This window comes from Anabrus simplex, chromosome 2 (assembly GCF_040414725.1).
Source record: "Anabrus simplex isolate iqAnaSimp1 chromosome 2, ASM4041472v1, whole genome shotgun sequence".
In the NCBI taxonomy this organism is placed as follows: domain Eukaryota; kingdom Metazoa; phylum Arthropoda; class Insecta; order Orthoptera; family Tettigoniidae; genus Anabrus; species Anabrus simplex.
In genome coordinates this window covers 554,544,642-554,561,271 of record NC_090266.1, presented here as the reverse complement: position 1 = coordinate 554,561,271, position 16,630 = coordinate 554,544,642, and the positions used below count along the sequence as shown (strand labels likewise).

Below are 16,630 nucleotides of genomic sequence, written 5' to 3'. Positions count from 1 at the left end.
TAAGATATAGTCTATTATGGATCTGGTACCCCTAGCCTCCCATGTGTAGCGGTGAATAGCCTTATGCTTGAAGAATGTATTTGTAACAGCTAAACCCATACTAGCACAGACGTCCAGCAAACGCTTCCATTCCCATTAGCTTCCGTATCTTCCCCACATTTACCAATCACCCTTTCATATCCTTCAGTTCTATTCCCAACTCTCGCATTGAAATCGCCCATTAGCACTATTCTATCCTTACTGTTGACCCTGACCACGATGTCACTCAATGCTTCATAAAATTTGTCCACTTTATCCTCATCTGCACCCTCACATGGTGAATACACGGACACAATTCTAGTCCTAATTCCTGCAACTGACAAATCTATCCACATCATTCGCTCATTTACGTGCCTAACAGAAACTATGTTGCGTGCAATGGTATTCCTGATAAAGAGCCCTACCCCAGACTCTGCCCTTCCCTTTCTAACACCCGTCAAGTACACTTTATAATCTATCTCTTCCTCGTTATCTCCCCTTACCCTAATATCACTTACTCCTAGCACATCCAAATGCATCCTCTTTGCTGACTCAGCCAGTTCTACTTTCTTTCTTCCATAAGCCCCATTAATATTGATAGCTCCCCATCGAATTCCATTTCGCTTGCCAAGTTGTTTCCAAGGAGTCTCTCGCCTGTCAAATGGGAGTGGGACTCCGATACTCCCATAGGTCCGAGGCTTGTTTAAAGTGTTCTGAGCTCGGTAAATTCATGAAGCAGGATGCTACCCTACTTGCACATAGTCCAAGTGAGGATCTCTCCTCTAACGGGTTAGGGACCACCGGTGAATTGTATAGTCCTAGCCGCCTGAGCACAAGGAGGGCCACGACTCAAAATATGTCCGAGATGCCCACTCCCATTCCATAGCAACTGGTATCCCGACTCTCAGGACCACTTACTAGGCCACTCAGCCGTTGCCCATGGTTCACGAACTAGGACGTGACTACAGTAATCCACACTTCTTTTTTATCACATTTATTTTTAAATATGACAAAATCAGCTTCGTGATCACTAATACCATCTATTATATTCTTCCCTCTAGTTGGTTCGATCACTTTCTGAATCAACCGTCCTTCCGATATTAACTTATTTGCCATTTTTTGTTCATGCTTCCTGTCATTCGCATTGCCTTCCCAATTGACATTTGGTAAATTGAGCTATCCCGCTAAATACAAATGTCCCATTGAATATCAATGACTAGGAAACTACGAAAACATTAGGAGTTTCATGGAACCCAGCGACAGACAAATTAGTGTTTGATATCCAGCCTAAACCAGATAACATTGTAACTAAATGGAGTATGTTGAGGACGATTGCTTCTACATATGATCCTATAGGACTTGTCACCTGTAAGTTTTATCCAACAAGTTTGGTCAGCTGGAATAGACTGGGATGTACCTCTATCACAGGATTTAAGGACTTCTTGGTCAAATATTCATGAACAGTTAGCAACTATTAATGACATCAAGGTCGGCTGTTTGATCACTAGTACGGAAGACAGTGACAGATTTGAATTACACAGATTTCAGAAGCCAGTGAATTGGCATATGGCTCTTGCTTATATCTTCGAACCATGGACACTGAAGGAAATGTAAATGACAAATTACTAAGCTCACGATCAAGAGAAGCTCCTTTAAAGAAGATATCGCTACCAAGACTAGAACTTTTTGGGGTTCTCATACTCGCAGAATTGTATCAGAAGACACAAAGGGCATTAAAGAAGCAATTTCACGAAGTTAAATTTTGGTCTGACTCAAGCATGGGAAGATACTTGTTGCGAACAGGGTATATCATATTCCGGAAATGACAAATATGAGTGACTGCAGTCACGTCAGCAGCAAGGAGAATCCTGCAGATTTAATGTCACATGGTGTTGAATCTAGAAAAGTTCAGGATCTCAGCTTATGGTGAAACAGCCTAGACTGATTAAGGAAACAGGCACTGCACTAGCCAAAGATGCAGAAGCCAATAGACACCTCTGAAGAAAGAACAGATAAGAAGGAACCAGTGATCAGTCCGATGAGTTCAGTGGTTCCCCTCACAGTATTCACTAAGTTTTCACATGGCCTAAGTTACCTAAGATTATTGCTTATTGCTTAAGATTTACTAATAATTGTTGGTTAATGGAGAGTAGATTACATGGACCACTGAGTCCAGAGGAATTGCACAGTGCTAGTTTGGTATGTGTGAAACATGCTCAAATATATTTCTTCAAACATGACCTAAAACATTTGATGGAAAACAAAGAATCAGGGTGGGTAGTATACTATTACATTCAAACTTATGCTTCGAGCAACAATATCCTCTAATCTTACCCTCAAAGCATCATATTACAAAACTCATTGTCGAGTACACTCACAAGATATATCAGCATGTAAGAGGACAATTGTTACGTCATATTCTCAGACAGATGTATTGGATTCCCGACGCCAGCAACCTGCTAAGAAAGACTGTACTGCGCAATTTGCTTCAGACAGAAGGCTACAATAACAGAACAGCTCATGGGTGTTGATTACTGTGGTCCATTTTACATTAAACAAGGAGGAAGGCAAAAGTAAACTGAAGACCAAGTGTTACGTAGCTCTATTTGTGAGCTTGAGTGTGAAGGCCTTAAGTTAGTAACCGATCTTCAGGGCTGCCGACAGTGGGGCTCGAACCCACTATCTCCCGATTACTGGATACTGGTCGCACTTAAGCGACTGCAGCTATTGAGCTCGGTATCAAATAAAATCGCAACGTAGAACGACATACTCAAAAGGTGGTTTTGCATTCAATGAATAACTGTCAACTCCTAAATAAGTATTACCGCTTGTACACTGATAACACTAGCCTGCAAAAAAACTTTTTGTGCAGTAAAAACGAAAATAGGTGGGTTTTATGTATTTCTTAACGCAGAATTCGAGAAAAAAAATTAGTTCCGGCGTATCACGTCTGGTTTAGTGGCAATTTTACAAAATGTTATTTTGTTCTTACGTAAAATTGTTGATACTTAGTATTGATTAAATTTGATATATTAATGTAAATTTCAGCTTGCAAAACGTAATTATATTTTGCATGCATTAAATACACATAAATGCTGCTTTGTAAGCAAGTAGATGGTTTGTATTATATTTTTAATGTATACTGAAATTCGTGAAACTGAAGCATAAAGCGCCTATTTAGTTTCGGCTGTACAGTTACTTTTAAATTAATATAACCGTACCTTGAATAAAAATTACATGGTTAAACATACATAGTTTTGTTACTTACATCATGTGCAGGTTAGATTCACACCTCCGTCTTTTTCCGTTTTCCGTGGAATTTCCGGGTTTTTGAAGTTCTTTAATGATCTCTAGAAGGGTAGTCTCATGCAATCGACCAACAGTAATCGGCTATCATATTCACATCCCAACGTCCCTGATAGCGTCGTTCTGCATCTCTGAGGCCCTGATGAAACCTTTCACCTTGTTCTTCACTGACGGCTTCTAAATTTGGAGGGAAATAATCCAGATGCGAAGCTAAGAAATGAAGCTTAAGGCTCACATTACAACCGAGTTCCTTAAACTTTACCAACATTTTCCTTACAATGTATTGAGGGTCCTTAATGTTGCCAAGGAATTTAGTCACTACATCTTTGAATGCATTCCATGCCTCTTTCTCAATTTTGGTCACTGTATCTGTGAAATTTTTATCCTTCACCAGTTTACGAATCTGTGGTCCATCAAATACGCCTTATTTGATTTTTGCATCTGATAATGAGGGAAATTTAGAGCATAAATATTGGAAGCATAGGCTACTTTTATCTAATGTGTTGCCATACTCTTTCATCAATGCTAATTTGATGTGCAAGGGTGGAAGTAGAATTTTTTCACAGTCAATAAGACTTACATTCAAGACATTTTTGGATTCTGGTTGTAGTTGTTTCCTTTCTGGCCAGTTCACCGTATCCCAATGTTTATCCCGTGTCCTGCTAACCCATTCGCATAGGAAACAGGGAAATTTTGTATAGCCTTTTTGTTGTCCCAGCAACAATCCAATGATCTTCAAATCACTGCAAATTTGCCACCCATGCTCATGATATTTAATATTTTCAAGCACCAACTTTAAGGTCTCATATGTTTCAGACATTTTTGTGGAGTGTGCAAGGGCTACAGATGCCAGAACATTTGTATTATAAAGCAAAATAGCCTTTAAACTTCTTCTGGAAAAGTCAATTAAAAAAACGCCAGTTACTAGGATCATACTCTTTCTCTTCCAATTGATGCAGAAAATTTGAAACATCCGTACAAAATACAAGTTCATCTTCTTGAGTGTAATACTTTCGGAATTCTTTGTCATGATTTCGGTACCAGGAAAATGTAACACTGTGTGCCAACATATTCTTTTCGCACAATCTTGAACCAAGTAATTCACATTTTTCTTTGGTTAGCTCTAAGTCCCTTATCTGATCATTCAATTCGGATTGCGTGAATTTGTTTGAAGGTGTGTCATATTTATGTGGCTCGAAATCTATTTCTTCATCGTCAGATTGCAATGCAAACAATAACAAATCGAATCACATAATTGTATTCTAAAAAAAGTTGCGCGAGAACATCTCTCAACATTATATCTTACGAATTCATGCAGATACTAAAACACCGAATTGCGTCAAAACTAGACGTGATAGGAAAAAAATAGCATCATTTTTGGAATCAGGGCAGTGATTTCCATAAGAATTAGATATTTTCTATTCTACCGCAATATCACGTTGGCTAGTGTAATTGGTGCACTAAACCTCCCTTGGCAGAAAAACTTTACAGCAATCTAACATATATAACTGGCAGAATGAACAAAAATTCTAAAGACCTGTCTAAAAAAGTAATTGGAAGTAAATTGAGACCAAAGGAAAGAGTTTATTATAAGAAACAAAAAGTGTTGCTTGGGGGATATAAACAGAAGGAAACAAGAAAACTGGTGTGCCTCACTTTAACAGCCTTCCCTGCAGATGACCGAGTTATCCGTAGCAGCAAAAGTGGTACTGAAGCAATAAAACCTGCCCTAATAAATGATTATAACTGGATATGGGGGCTGTGGATGTAAAAGCTAAATCCCTGTACCATCTTACCTGCACCAGACCTAGTAGGAAATATTGGAGAAAGATTTTTGAGAATTTCTTGGATATGGCACTACTTAACACCTACATATTGTATAAATTCAACATGACAAATTCAAAAATCAGATACAGCTTTACTGTGAGTGTTTTAAAAGCTCTAGCATATGGTGAGCAAGACAGAGACAACCTGCAACCTGAACCAACTCCAGGACCAGTCGGAGACATGAAGCACACACTAACGATACTACCTTGCTCTAGAATGAGAGTATGTGTTGTTTCTTCTTCTCCACTAATGACCAAAAGAAGCTGCTATTGGTGCCCAGGGTGCAATTCATGAGTACATCCTACCTGCTACAACCAATTGCAATACTTTTGGAGGGCAACCAAAGGTGAGAAAAGGAAAGCAACCTGCAAAGATGCCGATTCCGATTAGGTATGCTAATAATTCATATATATGTATACATATTTATTACCAAAAAAACAGCAATATTAATTCTTTATCTTTTCAGGATAACTCAAAGCAGACTGGTGGCTTGTAAAAAAGTGTTTATGATCTTCTAAAGAAGAAAAAGATTACTTTCTACTTATGAATGAAATGGCGTATGGCTTTTAGTGCCGGGATTGTCAGAGGACATGTTCGGCTCACCAGGTGCAGGTCACTTGATTTGACACCCGTAGGCGACATGTGCGTCGTGACGAGGATGAAATGATGATGAAGAGGACACATACACCAGTCCCCGTGCCAGCGAAATTAACCAATGATGGTTAAAATTCCCGACCCCGACGGGATCGAACCCGGGACCCCTGTGACCAAAGGCCAGCACGCTAACCATTTAGCCATGGAGACGGACACTTTCTACTTATGTATATATGTGACTGAAAAACTGTGACAAGTGATATGGCAAAAAAACTTTTTACCTGTGACTTTGTTATTATTCACTGAAGTTTCTATTATTATATATCATTGTGCTTGTAATGAAATTTGGCACATTTTGTATATATTGGAATTTAATTTCAGATAATGTAGTGCTTGTGACCAACTTCAAGAATTGGAATATCTTTTGATTTTTTTTTTTAAATATGACTAATCATCCATTATACTTTTACTGAATACTTGTAAATAAAACATCCTACTATTATCTTATTCTCTAATTGTTCCTGAACAAAATGATATATATAATATGCCATAAGTAGTTACAAATTTGTATTTATTATAATTCCTTTTTAATGTATCTGCACGCTGCCTTGAGATGCTCAGCACTTAAGAGTGAACAATCAGCACTTGGAGGGTTAACCCTTGTCAAGCGAATTATGCTTTTTCTTGTGAGCGTAATTAATCTTAATGACTTTTTATTAACTTCCAGAGACATTCCAAAAATGTTAGTTTTTAAATATAAATTATACCTAACTTCATCAGAAGAGATCACAGGCATCTATTTACTCTTGAAGAAATTAATCCTCAACTACCTCTTTTAGGGCAAAAATTCCACAAGGCACACCACACAGGGGTTGACTAATATCACAAAACACCATATTTATTTTACATACTCAAGACATGGTTATAATTCACTTTCTTGCCTGCTTCAAATTTTACGATCGCTAATACTGCAATGTAATTACTGAAAATTATAAATTCGCCAATAGATATGCACAGTGTAATATATGTGTTAGAAACAGGAATGCAAATTGAAACTTTCATTTATGCTGTAAACTAGAATTGTTTGCAGACCTCAATCCTGATTTGTGACCTCATACCATTCCAAGATTTCCTCATCACTATCACTGCCTCCCTCACTTTCTGTTAAATTCTGATTATTAATTCCACCAATAATACCTAGGTGCTCATAGTCTGAATCAGCCCTGTCACTTACTTTGTTCTCACATTCACTTGCAACAATTTTACTTTTCTCACTTTTCCACACGTTATCACTCATTTCTGAGTATTCATCAAAACTATTTAGTAATTATGACTATTTCACATTCATTAAAAATATTTTCAGAATGCAATGTCTATAAAAGCTAAAACAAATTTCTGAAAAGAACATTACATCAAAATTGTGATTAGGGACAAAAGCTATCTTCTTTTTCATTCCAAATTCCTGCGTTTAGTATAACTAAGGGCCCTGGGTGTATGCTACTGACATCTTTTTTTCTTTTTCTTTTACTTCTGACACCTATCAGCTAATATTACAACCATATGCTTTATATGGTTGCAAAAACACCTAATTTAAAATTCACTCTTGCAGGAGTAGACTAGTTCCAGAAAAATGCTTAACTAAGGTTAGCATGTTTGCCACATTTATGGTTCATTAATAGTAAAGATACACGAGAAAATAGGACATAAGGAGATAACATGTTTCAGTCAGATGGCACTTAAGTGAGGGGTATCGAAAAGTAGCATGGCAGCTAAAATGTAAAAAAGTACTCCAAATAATGCTGTATGTATTATGTATTAACAGATCCTGAATGTATTGTGTACAGAATATTAGTATGAACATCATTGTTGTTGCAACACAAGTCAATACAATACCATTGTTAGCAGATTCTGTACTGAATAACTTCAGTGACAATTTGGGAGAATTCTATCGCACCAACCCACAGTTTGGCCACTATTCAATAGCACTGTTGACTGACTTAATACTCAATGCCAACTCCACAAAGTTCTTTTGGAGGGAACAAGCAGAGACCTTCAAGGCCAGACTTCCGATTCACACCCAATTCACTTCTTTTGAAACAATGGATTAAGGGGCATTCTCAAACAGATTCGTCTTGTGACAGGCTTATGGTACCTGCTGGTGCAGTGAGTTGCAGATGAAGCCACTCTTGAAGCCTGTCTTTATATGACTGCCAGATAACAAGACTACCTTCTTTAATGCATCAAAAATGTGCTTCATTGTCAGCCCAGCCAAGATCAAAAGTTTGGTGGATTCTTGTCCAATTCCTACAAGAACATACCACAATATCCCTATTTCCAAAACATCTTAAATTCTGTAATCCTCTACAAAAATTACTTATTATGAACATATTCCAAAGGGAATATGTTTGTGGTGTAAACAGTGGTGAATCGTAGCACAAACATTGAGTTAAGCAACATATCAGTATCGTGGTGTAATGTTATTCTTACCTTCTCCCACCATTGGGGCATTTATTCACGTATTTGCTATTCTAACCCTATTTCAGCAGCATATTCTTTCTACTTTGGCCCCGCAATTCTATACTTGTTCACCTTCTTTGATATACACTTTGTGTCACCATGCATCTACTCCGTTCCCGAATGTTGTTTCCCCTACCAATATGTCACATTTTCTCCTTCTGCAAATGGAATAAATTATCAGAGCTTATTCGGTCCGGGGTCTGTGATACCGTCCTAGTCCTAACCCACATCTACCTGGCGATGGCCCTTATTTTCTCACCATGACATCTCGTGTTGAGAGTTAGGGGAAAAGAGCTCTTTTAATCTACCTTCTGAAGCTTATTCTTCACAGTATTCCAATTTTATTAATTGGTTTCACTACCCTATGTTTGCCTATCCAGTATTTTCAAGTGGAGTAGCATATGGCCCAGTAGCCTGATCTAGGAAATACTCAAATTCACTTCCTCACCACGTTTTCCTAGGCATTTTGTCGTGGACTCTTTTAGATATGTGTTTTTGAACTGTGTACCGGCCATGCTCGGTACAGTGCACAATCAGTGTTTCAGTGAATAAGTAAATCTTATAAATTATCTTCTTTGTTCTGTGAACTATGGAACTTCGTTTATTAACTGTTCGTAAGTTGGCTCCATTGGACAACATACTGTCATGCCTTCAATGTGAAGAGTGGCTTTTCATTAGTGGTGTAATTTTCTTTTTATCAGCCCTGTGGTAAAATATTTATTCATTCCTATGGATATTTGTAAATCAACAAGTTATCCATTGTTTTTTAATCAAGGACTGAAAATTGATTAGCCTTGCTGGAGGCATATTGTAATATGTTCAATGTGTGGGAATAATGTGGGACGTATCACCTTTGATAGGTTATGATTGTAATTTCTCTTAATATGTAAACAATCCTTGAATTATTGTTATCCTACTTCTTTTCAAAATTTAACTTGTGCATAGTATTTTGTATTAAGCTTTACATGAGTCGTTAATTCTTTATAATGGAAGGATATCTAATTAATCCATTGTCCTCTTCTTTATTAACTCTCTTCGAGTCTCTGGTCTATAGAAGGACCGTAATTTTCATCTTCTGATGATATAATATCCTAGTTAATATTGTTCTCTAAACTTTATAGCAAAGAATTGATTGTTAGCAATATTACCTTGAAATAAATTTTCCTTTTATTTGCTAATTCACATTATCCTGCTCTTCCCGCTATCATCCTCCGATCCCCCTTGGGAAAGCCCAGAACGCTTACTAAAAATTACCAATAGTAATAAGTAAATAAGTGAATAAGTAAATCTTATAAATTATCTTCTTTGTTCTGTAAACTAAGGAACTTCGTTTATTAACTGTTCGTAAGTTGGCTCCATTGGACAACATACTGTCATGCCTTCAATGTGAAGAGTGGCTTTTCATTAGTGGTGTAATTTTCTTTTTATCAGCCTTGTGGTAAAGTATTTATTCATTTCTATGGATATTTGTAAATCTACAAGTTATCCATCGTTTTTTAATAAATAATAATGTTATTTCTTTTACGTCCCACTAACTACTTTTTAAGGTCTTCGGAGACGCCGAGGTGCCGGAATTTAGTCCCGCAGGAGTTCTTTTACGTGCCAGTAAATCTACCAACACGGGGCTGTCGTATTTGAGCACCTTCAAATACCACCGGACTGAGCCAAGATCGAACCTGCCAAGTTGGGGTTAGAAGGCCAGCGCCTTAACCGTCTGAGCCACTCAGCCCGGCCATTGTTTTTTTTAAATCATCATCATCATCATCATCATCATCATCATCATCATAGGTTGTTCTGCAATCCGGCAGGTCCTATCATGGCTGTAACCTCCATCTCTCACGATCTTGTGCCCTTTTCTTCACTTCTGCATAATCTTCCTTTCTTTTTCTAATGCTGTCTAGTAACTGGTATCGTCTCCTTCCCCTTCCTCGTTTTCCTTTTATCATCCCTTCAATTGCTATTCGTAGTGAAGTGTTGTGTCTTAGATTATGCCCTATCCAATTTTTCTTCCTATTTTGCATTACGGATATCATGCTCCTCACTTCTCCCACTCTTTTCAGAACTTCCTCATTTGATATTTTATCTTCCCACTTTACTCCTTCAATTCTTCACCAAATCCACACCTCAAATGCCTCTATTCTTCTCTGTTCTTCCTTCCTTAATGTCCATGTTTCAGCGCCATATAGAGCTATACTCCATACGTAACACCTTGCAAGTCTCTTCCTCAGATCTTTCTCTAGTGGGCCACAAAGCAGTTTTTTCTTCTTGTTGAAGCTTTCCTTGGCTAAGGCAATTCGCGCTTTTATGTCTGTTATGGAGTGAAGGTCTTCAGTCACAATACTTCCAAGATACTTAAACTTATTCACCTGTTCAATAATTACTCCCCCTATCTTGATTGTTGCTTTTTCACCTTTACCTCCAAGTATCATGAATTTGGTTTTCTTTTTGTTTATGCTCATTCCATACTCTTCACACTTTTTGTTTAAGTCTCTCAGCATTTTGCGTAGGTCCTTCACATTTTCAGCTATTACTGCCATATCATCAGCAAATCTTATACATTCAATTCTCTTACCTCCAACATTGACACCTCTTTTACCATCCAAGCGTTCACAAATAATTTCCTCCAAGTAAATATTGAACAAAGTTGGTGATAAGCAGCAACCCTGTCTAACACCTTTTCCCAGTCTGATTTCTACTGTTAATTCTCCTCGTATTCTCACTCTTGCTGTTTGGTTGTAATATAATTCCTTGATCAATCCTCTCTCTCCATTCCACCCCATGTTTTTTAAGTATCTCCAAGAGTTTATCCCACCTCACTTTGTCAAATGCCTTCTCTAAGTCTAGGAAGTCTGTGTATACTTTTCTATCCTTCTCTATGTACCTTTCACCTATGATTTTCAGTAGACCAATGGCATCCCTTGTGCCTACTCCATGCCTAAACCCATATTGTTCTTCACTAATATAATTCTCCATTCGTCTGTAAATCCTTCTGTTTATTGCTCTTAACAGTATTTTAGCTGCATGAGAAATTAAACTTAGTGTCCTGTGTTCTTCACATTTCTTACTATTTTTCCTTTTTTCTATTGGTATTATTATATTTTCCAGAAAATCTTTTGGCCATTTCCCTTTTAATCAACGACTGAAAATTGATTAGCCTTGCTGGAGGCATAGTGTAATATGTTCAATGTGTAGGAATAATGTGGGACATATCACCTTTGATAGGTTATGATTGTAATTTCTCTTAATATGTAAACAATCCTTGAATTATTGTTATCCTACTTCTTTTCAAAATTTAACTTGTGCATAGTATTTTGTATTAAGCTTTACATGAGTCGTTAATTCTTTATAATGGAAGGACATCTAATTAATCCATTGTCCTCTTCTTTATTAACTCACTTCAAGTCTCTGGTCTATAGAAGGACCGTAATTTTCATCTTCTGATGATGTAATATCCTAGTCAATATTGTTCTCTAAGCTTTATAGCAAAGAACTGATTGTTAGCAATATTACCTTGAAATAAATTTTCCTTTTATTTGGTAATTCACATCATCCTGCTCTTCCCGCTATCATCCTCGGATCCCCCTTGGGAAAGCCCAGAATGCTTACTAAAAATTACCAACAGTATATGCCTCCACTGCAAAGGTGCTGTCTAGTTTACTGCCGTAATTTGACATCCCTTTAATTTAGTGGCATTTCCACCATTATACTGCATGGCAGATGACTTGCTATTTTCTATCACATGTACCCATCCTCCTTGTATCACATAACCTAACTTGTACTATAATCTAACCAGTGTACCCTTACAGTGGTTTGTTAACATATTCCCCACAGTTGTAAATACTGATGGTTTGATTTTAAGTTGCATAGGCCCACTGATGACCCAATGGTTTATTTAGTTATTAACGATCCAGGTCACCAGTGAATTGATGATCTTGAGTTTGATAAGCCCAGACTATGAGTTCCAAAGCAACTTAAGTGCAATATTGTTGGGTGCGTTATTACTGAGAGGACATTCCAAAGTATTCATCTCCATGACTGTGTTCCCATATCACAGATACATGACCCAGAATGAACCTGAAGACAAAATGCTTTCTTGTGCAACATTCAGTGGGTTACAGGAACTTTTATCTTGGAGGTTGTATGTGTGGTCATAATCATATACTGGAGAGAAATTACTATCACTGTCATCGCTTTGTTATAAATGGTGAACAATACATGTAGATTCCAGTTCCATCCCAACCTCTTTCTTTTCCATGCCAATGGAGTGCCAGACCATTGGCTTCTTGCCTTAAAATGGATGTAATCATGCTTGTGAATATTATACAGTGAGGACACTATGCTATTTGGCATTATATATGCCAATACCTTCTCCAGTTAATAAAAATATACAAACTTTTTATTTTCTTACCTTAGACCAATGTTAAAAAAATACACATGAGATGTCACAGAAGTATTTAACAACAATTTGCCATCTCAAGGCAGAAACACTGCATGCATCATTCACTGTAAGCATGAAAAGCGGTTCCTGTGAAAGAAGTAGGTTGGGCAACAATCGGAACACAGGATGACTAGAAGCGAAACGAACATATTCAATATGCACAAAAAATAACCTGGGTCACTAGTAGGCTGAATGGAACTAATATTATATCTCAATCCTTTACTTTATTACGAAGAAAATGTACACCACTAGTTCTGAGAAATGTGTGCCGAAAACAGTTATTTATTCTGCAATGTTGGGAAGTTTGCAAAATCAGCACCTACAGATAAGAATAACTTATAAATCACAAGTTAATCTCTATCAGCAGTAATAGTCTGTGTATAACTATAATGCAACCAATGGGCCACCCTGAACACTAGTCTTACAAAACATTTTGCCGAAGCATTTGTGTGATCAGCGCAACACCGGTAAGATATCCAATAATAGACTTCCCGTGTTTAGACATACATGTTTCCACCAAACTGCTATTGAGACCAGTCCACAATAAAATTTTCTTTAACTCCACTCAAGGGCTTTGAGGTAGGATATCAGTGAATGTGCATACTTAGGAAGATTCTTGGATCAAACATGACCATCTCAAGTTTACTCCCTCAAACGTCTGATATTTCTCTTTAGTAAAACAGTAAAAGTTGCCCAAATAAACCCGAGACTTTTGTTGGTTACTGTAATGGTTTATTGCTGTATGTGAACATACTGAAAGTAAAGAGGGATGTACGGGTGATATATCTGCCTTGATAGCTCAACCAAATGTCCCAGCAGTCCACTTGACATGGGCCCCAAGCAAGCAACATCCGTGGCTGGTGGCAGAATCATTCTTCAACGGTGTCTTGGATTCACCATTGTTTGCAAATTGGCATCCCTAGATTTTTTTTCTTTTTTTCCAGGGTACCCACTGTGCCTTACCTCATTTTGGCATTGTACAGGGTGATATGACAGTAAAAATTGTCTCAGCTAACATTATTTTTCATCATAAACTAAATAACCAATGTTGGGTAATTCTGGATGAATCTGTGTAAAAACCGTACCACTAACACTTTTTTTCTGTCAAACGTAACCATACACTGACACAAGCTCACAGTTCTCCTTCTTTGAATAACAACGCTCATACTTACGGTTAGACTAAGTCTCAGTTTCAAATGAGCAGTTCTTATACTATTTATTATGCTCCATTATTCCTCACTTATCTACTGAACGATCACCTAAAATCAAGCGATCATGTCACTTGGGCGTGTAAGTTGTCAAAAGATTGAACACAATGATCGATACAAACAATTCATTACATAAAACTATTTATTAATGACAGATAATTATCAAAACAATTCTGAACACAAATTACAAAATAAAAATAATTTCCTTCTTCAGAACATAATGAAATTAAGAAGTCTCACCTTAGCAAGAACACCTTTGTCCTTAATAATGTACTCGTAGGTAGTCAGTAATACATTGAATTTCGTGGCACGCATCTGACCCTGGATTTGGCGACGCATAGCTGGTGAGCCTTTATAGGCAACTACCACCACTGACGGGGCCCATTTTTCAAATTCCAGGACCCAATTTGATAAGGTTCTAAACAAAATGAAAAAAAAAAAAAAGTTTAAATTAAAAAATGTTTTTAGAAAATACAGCATATTCTTTGATATTATAAAACAAAGCATAAATCACTGTATAGTCAATAAATTCTTACTAGGCAGGGAGAAAAACAGCAGTTGCTTTATTACAGGGTAATCAATACACCACTGTAAGAAAAATATACTTTTATTTCTCTTGTCTACTGGTCCATCTCCCTTTCATTGTCCCCTCAGAGAATTAGCACAAAAAGCAAAAGATCCTGTGTAAAAGAACAGAACAATCACAGGTCAATAATAATATTTTAAAAACTTTCTTTTTATTATTTGCTTAACGTTGCACCAATTCAGATCTTATGGCGACAATGGGATAGGAAAGGGTAGGAGTAGGAAGGAAGCAATCATGGCTTTAAATGAGGTACAGCCCCAGCATTTGCCTGGTGTGAAAATGGGAAACCATCGAAAACCATCTTCAGGGCTGCCGACGGTTGGGTTCAAACCCACTATCTCCCGAACGCAAGCAGATAGCTACGTGACCCAAACCGCACAGCCACTTGCTCGGTGTTGGCAGTTTAAGGTAAGCACTGCTCTTAATTGCTCATAGTGAAGTGATGGAACAAATACTCCAAGGAAGAATGTAAAAGCTGAAAATATTAAATAAATACAGCAGAACTTCCAAATAAGATAATGACAAAACCAAATTAAGCAATATTTTTCTATGTTTCTGCACTAAAATTCACATCTTGATAACTCTGACCTGCTCTGAAACTGGAACTTTGTGGGTTTCTTAGTGACTATATACACTCATTATCAACTCAAAGAGAAGTAAATAATAAGTTATAATCTTGCTCGAAATTAAGTTTTACTGGCAAATTAAATGCTGAATCACAAATTATGGTATTGTGTATACACTTTCACATCACTATTACACACTTTAGACAAAAACACAAGCTTAGAGGCTTTCTCTTTGCCTAATCGACTATGTACTTCTGAATGCACTTACACAATAGACAAAGAGATTCCTTCAACACTTGCTGAAGAATCCTGTGTTCTGAGTAACTGTTCAATAATGGGAGAAACTTTGTCATTAAATTCGCCAGTGTCATCCTTTTGACATTTTCACCAGTTGTAATGTATATTGTACAGAATATTCTACCCAGTTTTCGTCTACCCAGTACTATTCTGGATGTTACAGTGTGTTTCACAATTCTGTATTGGATTACAAATCATTAATACAAGTATTAATAAATTATATGATACTAACTACAGGTTCTTACATTAACTAAACTCATATAAATATCTATATACAGCAAATATTTCATGACATAACCTCACAAAAAATGCGATCCTAAACTAATAATGATACTAATAAGTGGATGTACATCACTAGTAGTAGTAGTAGTAGTAGTAGTAGTAGTAGTAGTAGTAGTAGTAGTAGTAGTAGTAGTCGCAGCAGCAGCAGCAGCAGTAGGTGATTCGAGCTCGATACTTGCATTATTTACCCATGGGTGAGAGAAGATTGATTTAAAGTTATATCAGTTTATCACACTTGCATCAATATCCCCACTATAACTTGAAACAATTTCTACACTCTAACGCACTCGTCGACTTTGCTCTGGACGTAGATTGTATCTTCTTTCTTCCTCAATGTTGATGGATGTGCTCTCCTCCACTTAACCAGCTTGTGCCGTGTCCAGGGTCGCGGTTGCCTCGCCGCCAGCCTCTTTCTCAATGATAGTCGATGCACTCTCCTCATGACAGACTGTGCTGTGTCATTAGTAGCCTCTCTTCCAGGCTTACTCTGTATGCATAGCGGTTGGGTGACTCGCCGCAACTCCGATGCGTGGACCTTGACAGGAGGGTTGGTCTTCAGTAACTAGACCCCATGGCCCTGCTGTTTATCCACCTCGATGGAACAAACCCACTTAGATGCGAGACCTGCGTGAAACCCGCCAATCTTATTACAGACTGGGTGGTTACATCGCAGTACTTGTTGGCCTGGTAGGAAGATCTGGGTCTTTTCGACATCTTGAGCCTTGGCCTGCGTAAGGGATCTCTTCTCGGCCAAAGATTGTCCTGCTGTTGCTGCTGCTGCCACTCTGCCAGGGAAACAGCTGCATCATCTTGACCAGAAGTGGGTGGTGAATGATTCTCCCAATCCCTGGTGCCGTATAGCTGTCGACCAAGGAACAGCTCCGCTGGGGAATAGCCGGTGACATGGTTGATATATCGTCATAGGGCAAAGAGTGACTGCGGTATCTGACGATCCCACAGTTGATATTCTCTTGTCTATTAGGTGGACCTG

The 16,630-nt window shown here is 37.7% G+C and overlaps 1 protein-coding gene across 7 annotated transcripts in view; it reads right to left on the bottom strand.

The window, feature by feature from the left end:
• LOC136864217 (ATP-dependent helicase brm) overlaps positions 1-16,630 on the bottom strand; it is a 510,653-nt gene that overhangs the window by 212,718 nt on the left and 281,305 nt on the right. For all 7 annotated transcript variants that reach the window (XM_067140929.2, XM_067140932.2, XM_067140934.2 and 4 more), the window contains exon 15: positions 14,149-14,326. In XM_067140929.2, coding sequence (XP_066997030.2) covers positions 14,149-14,326 — 178 coding nt within the window. The remainder of the gene's footprint in view (positions 1-14,148; positions 14,327-16,630) is intronic.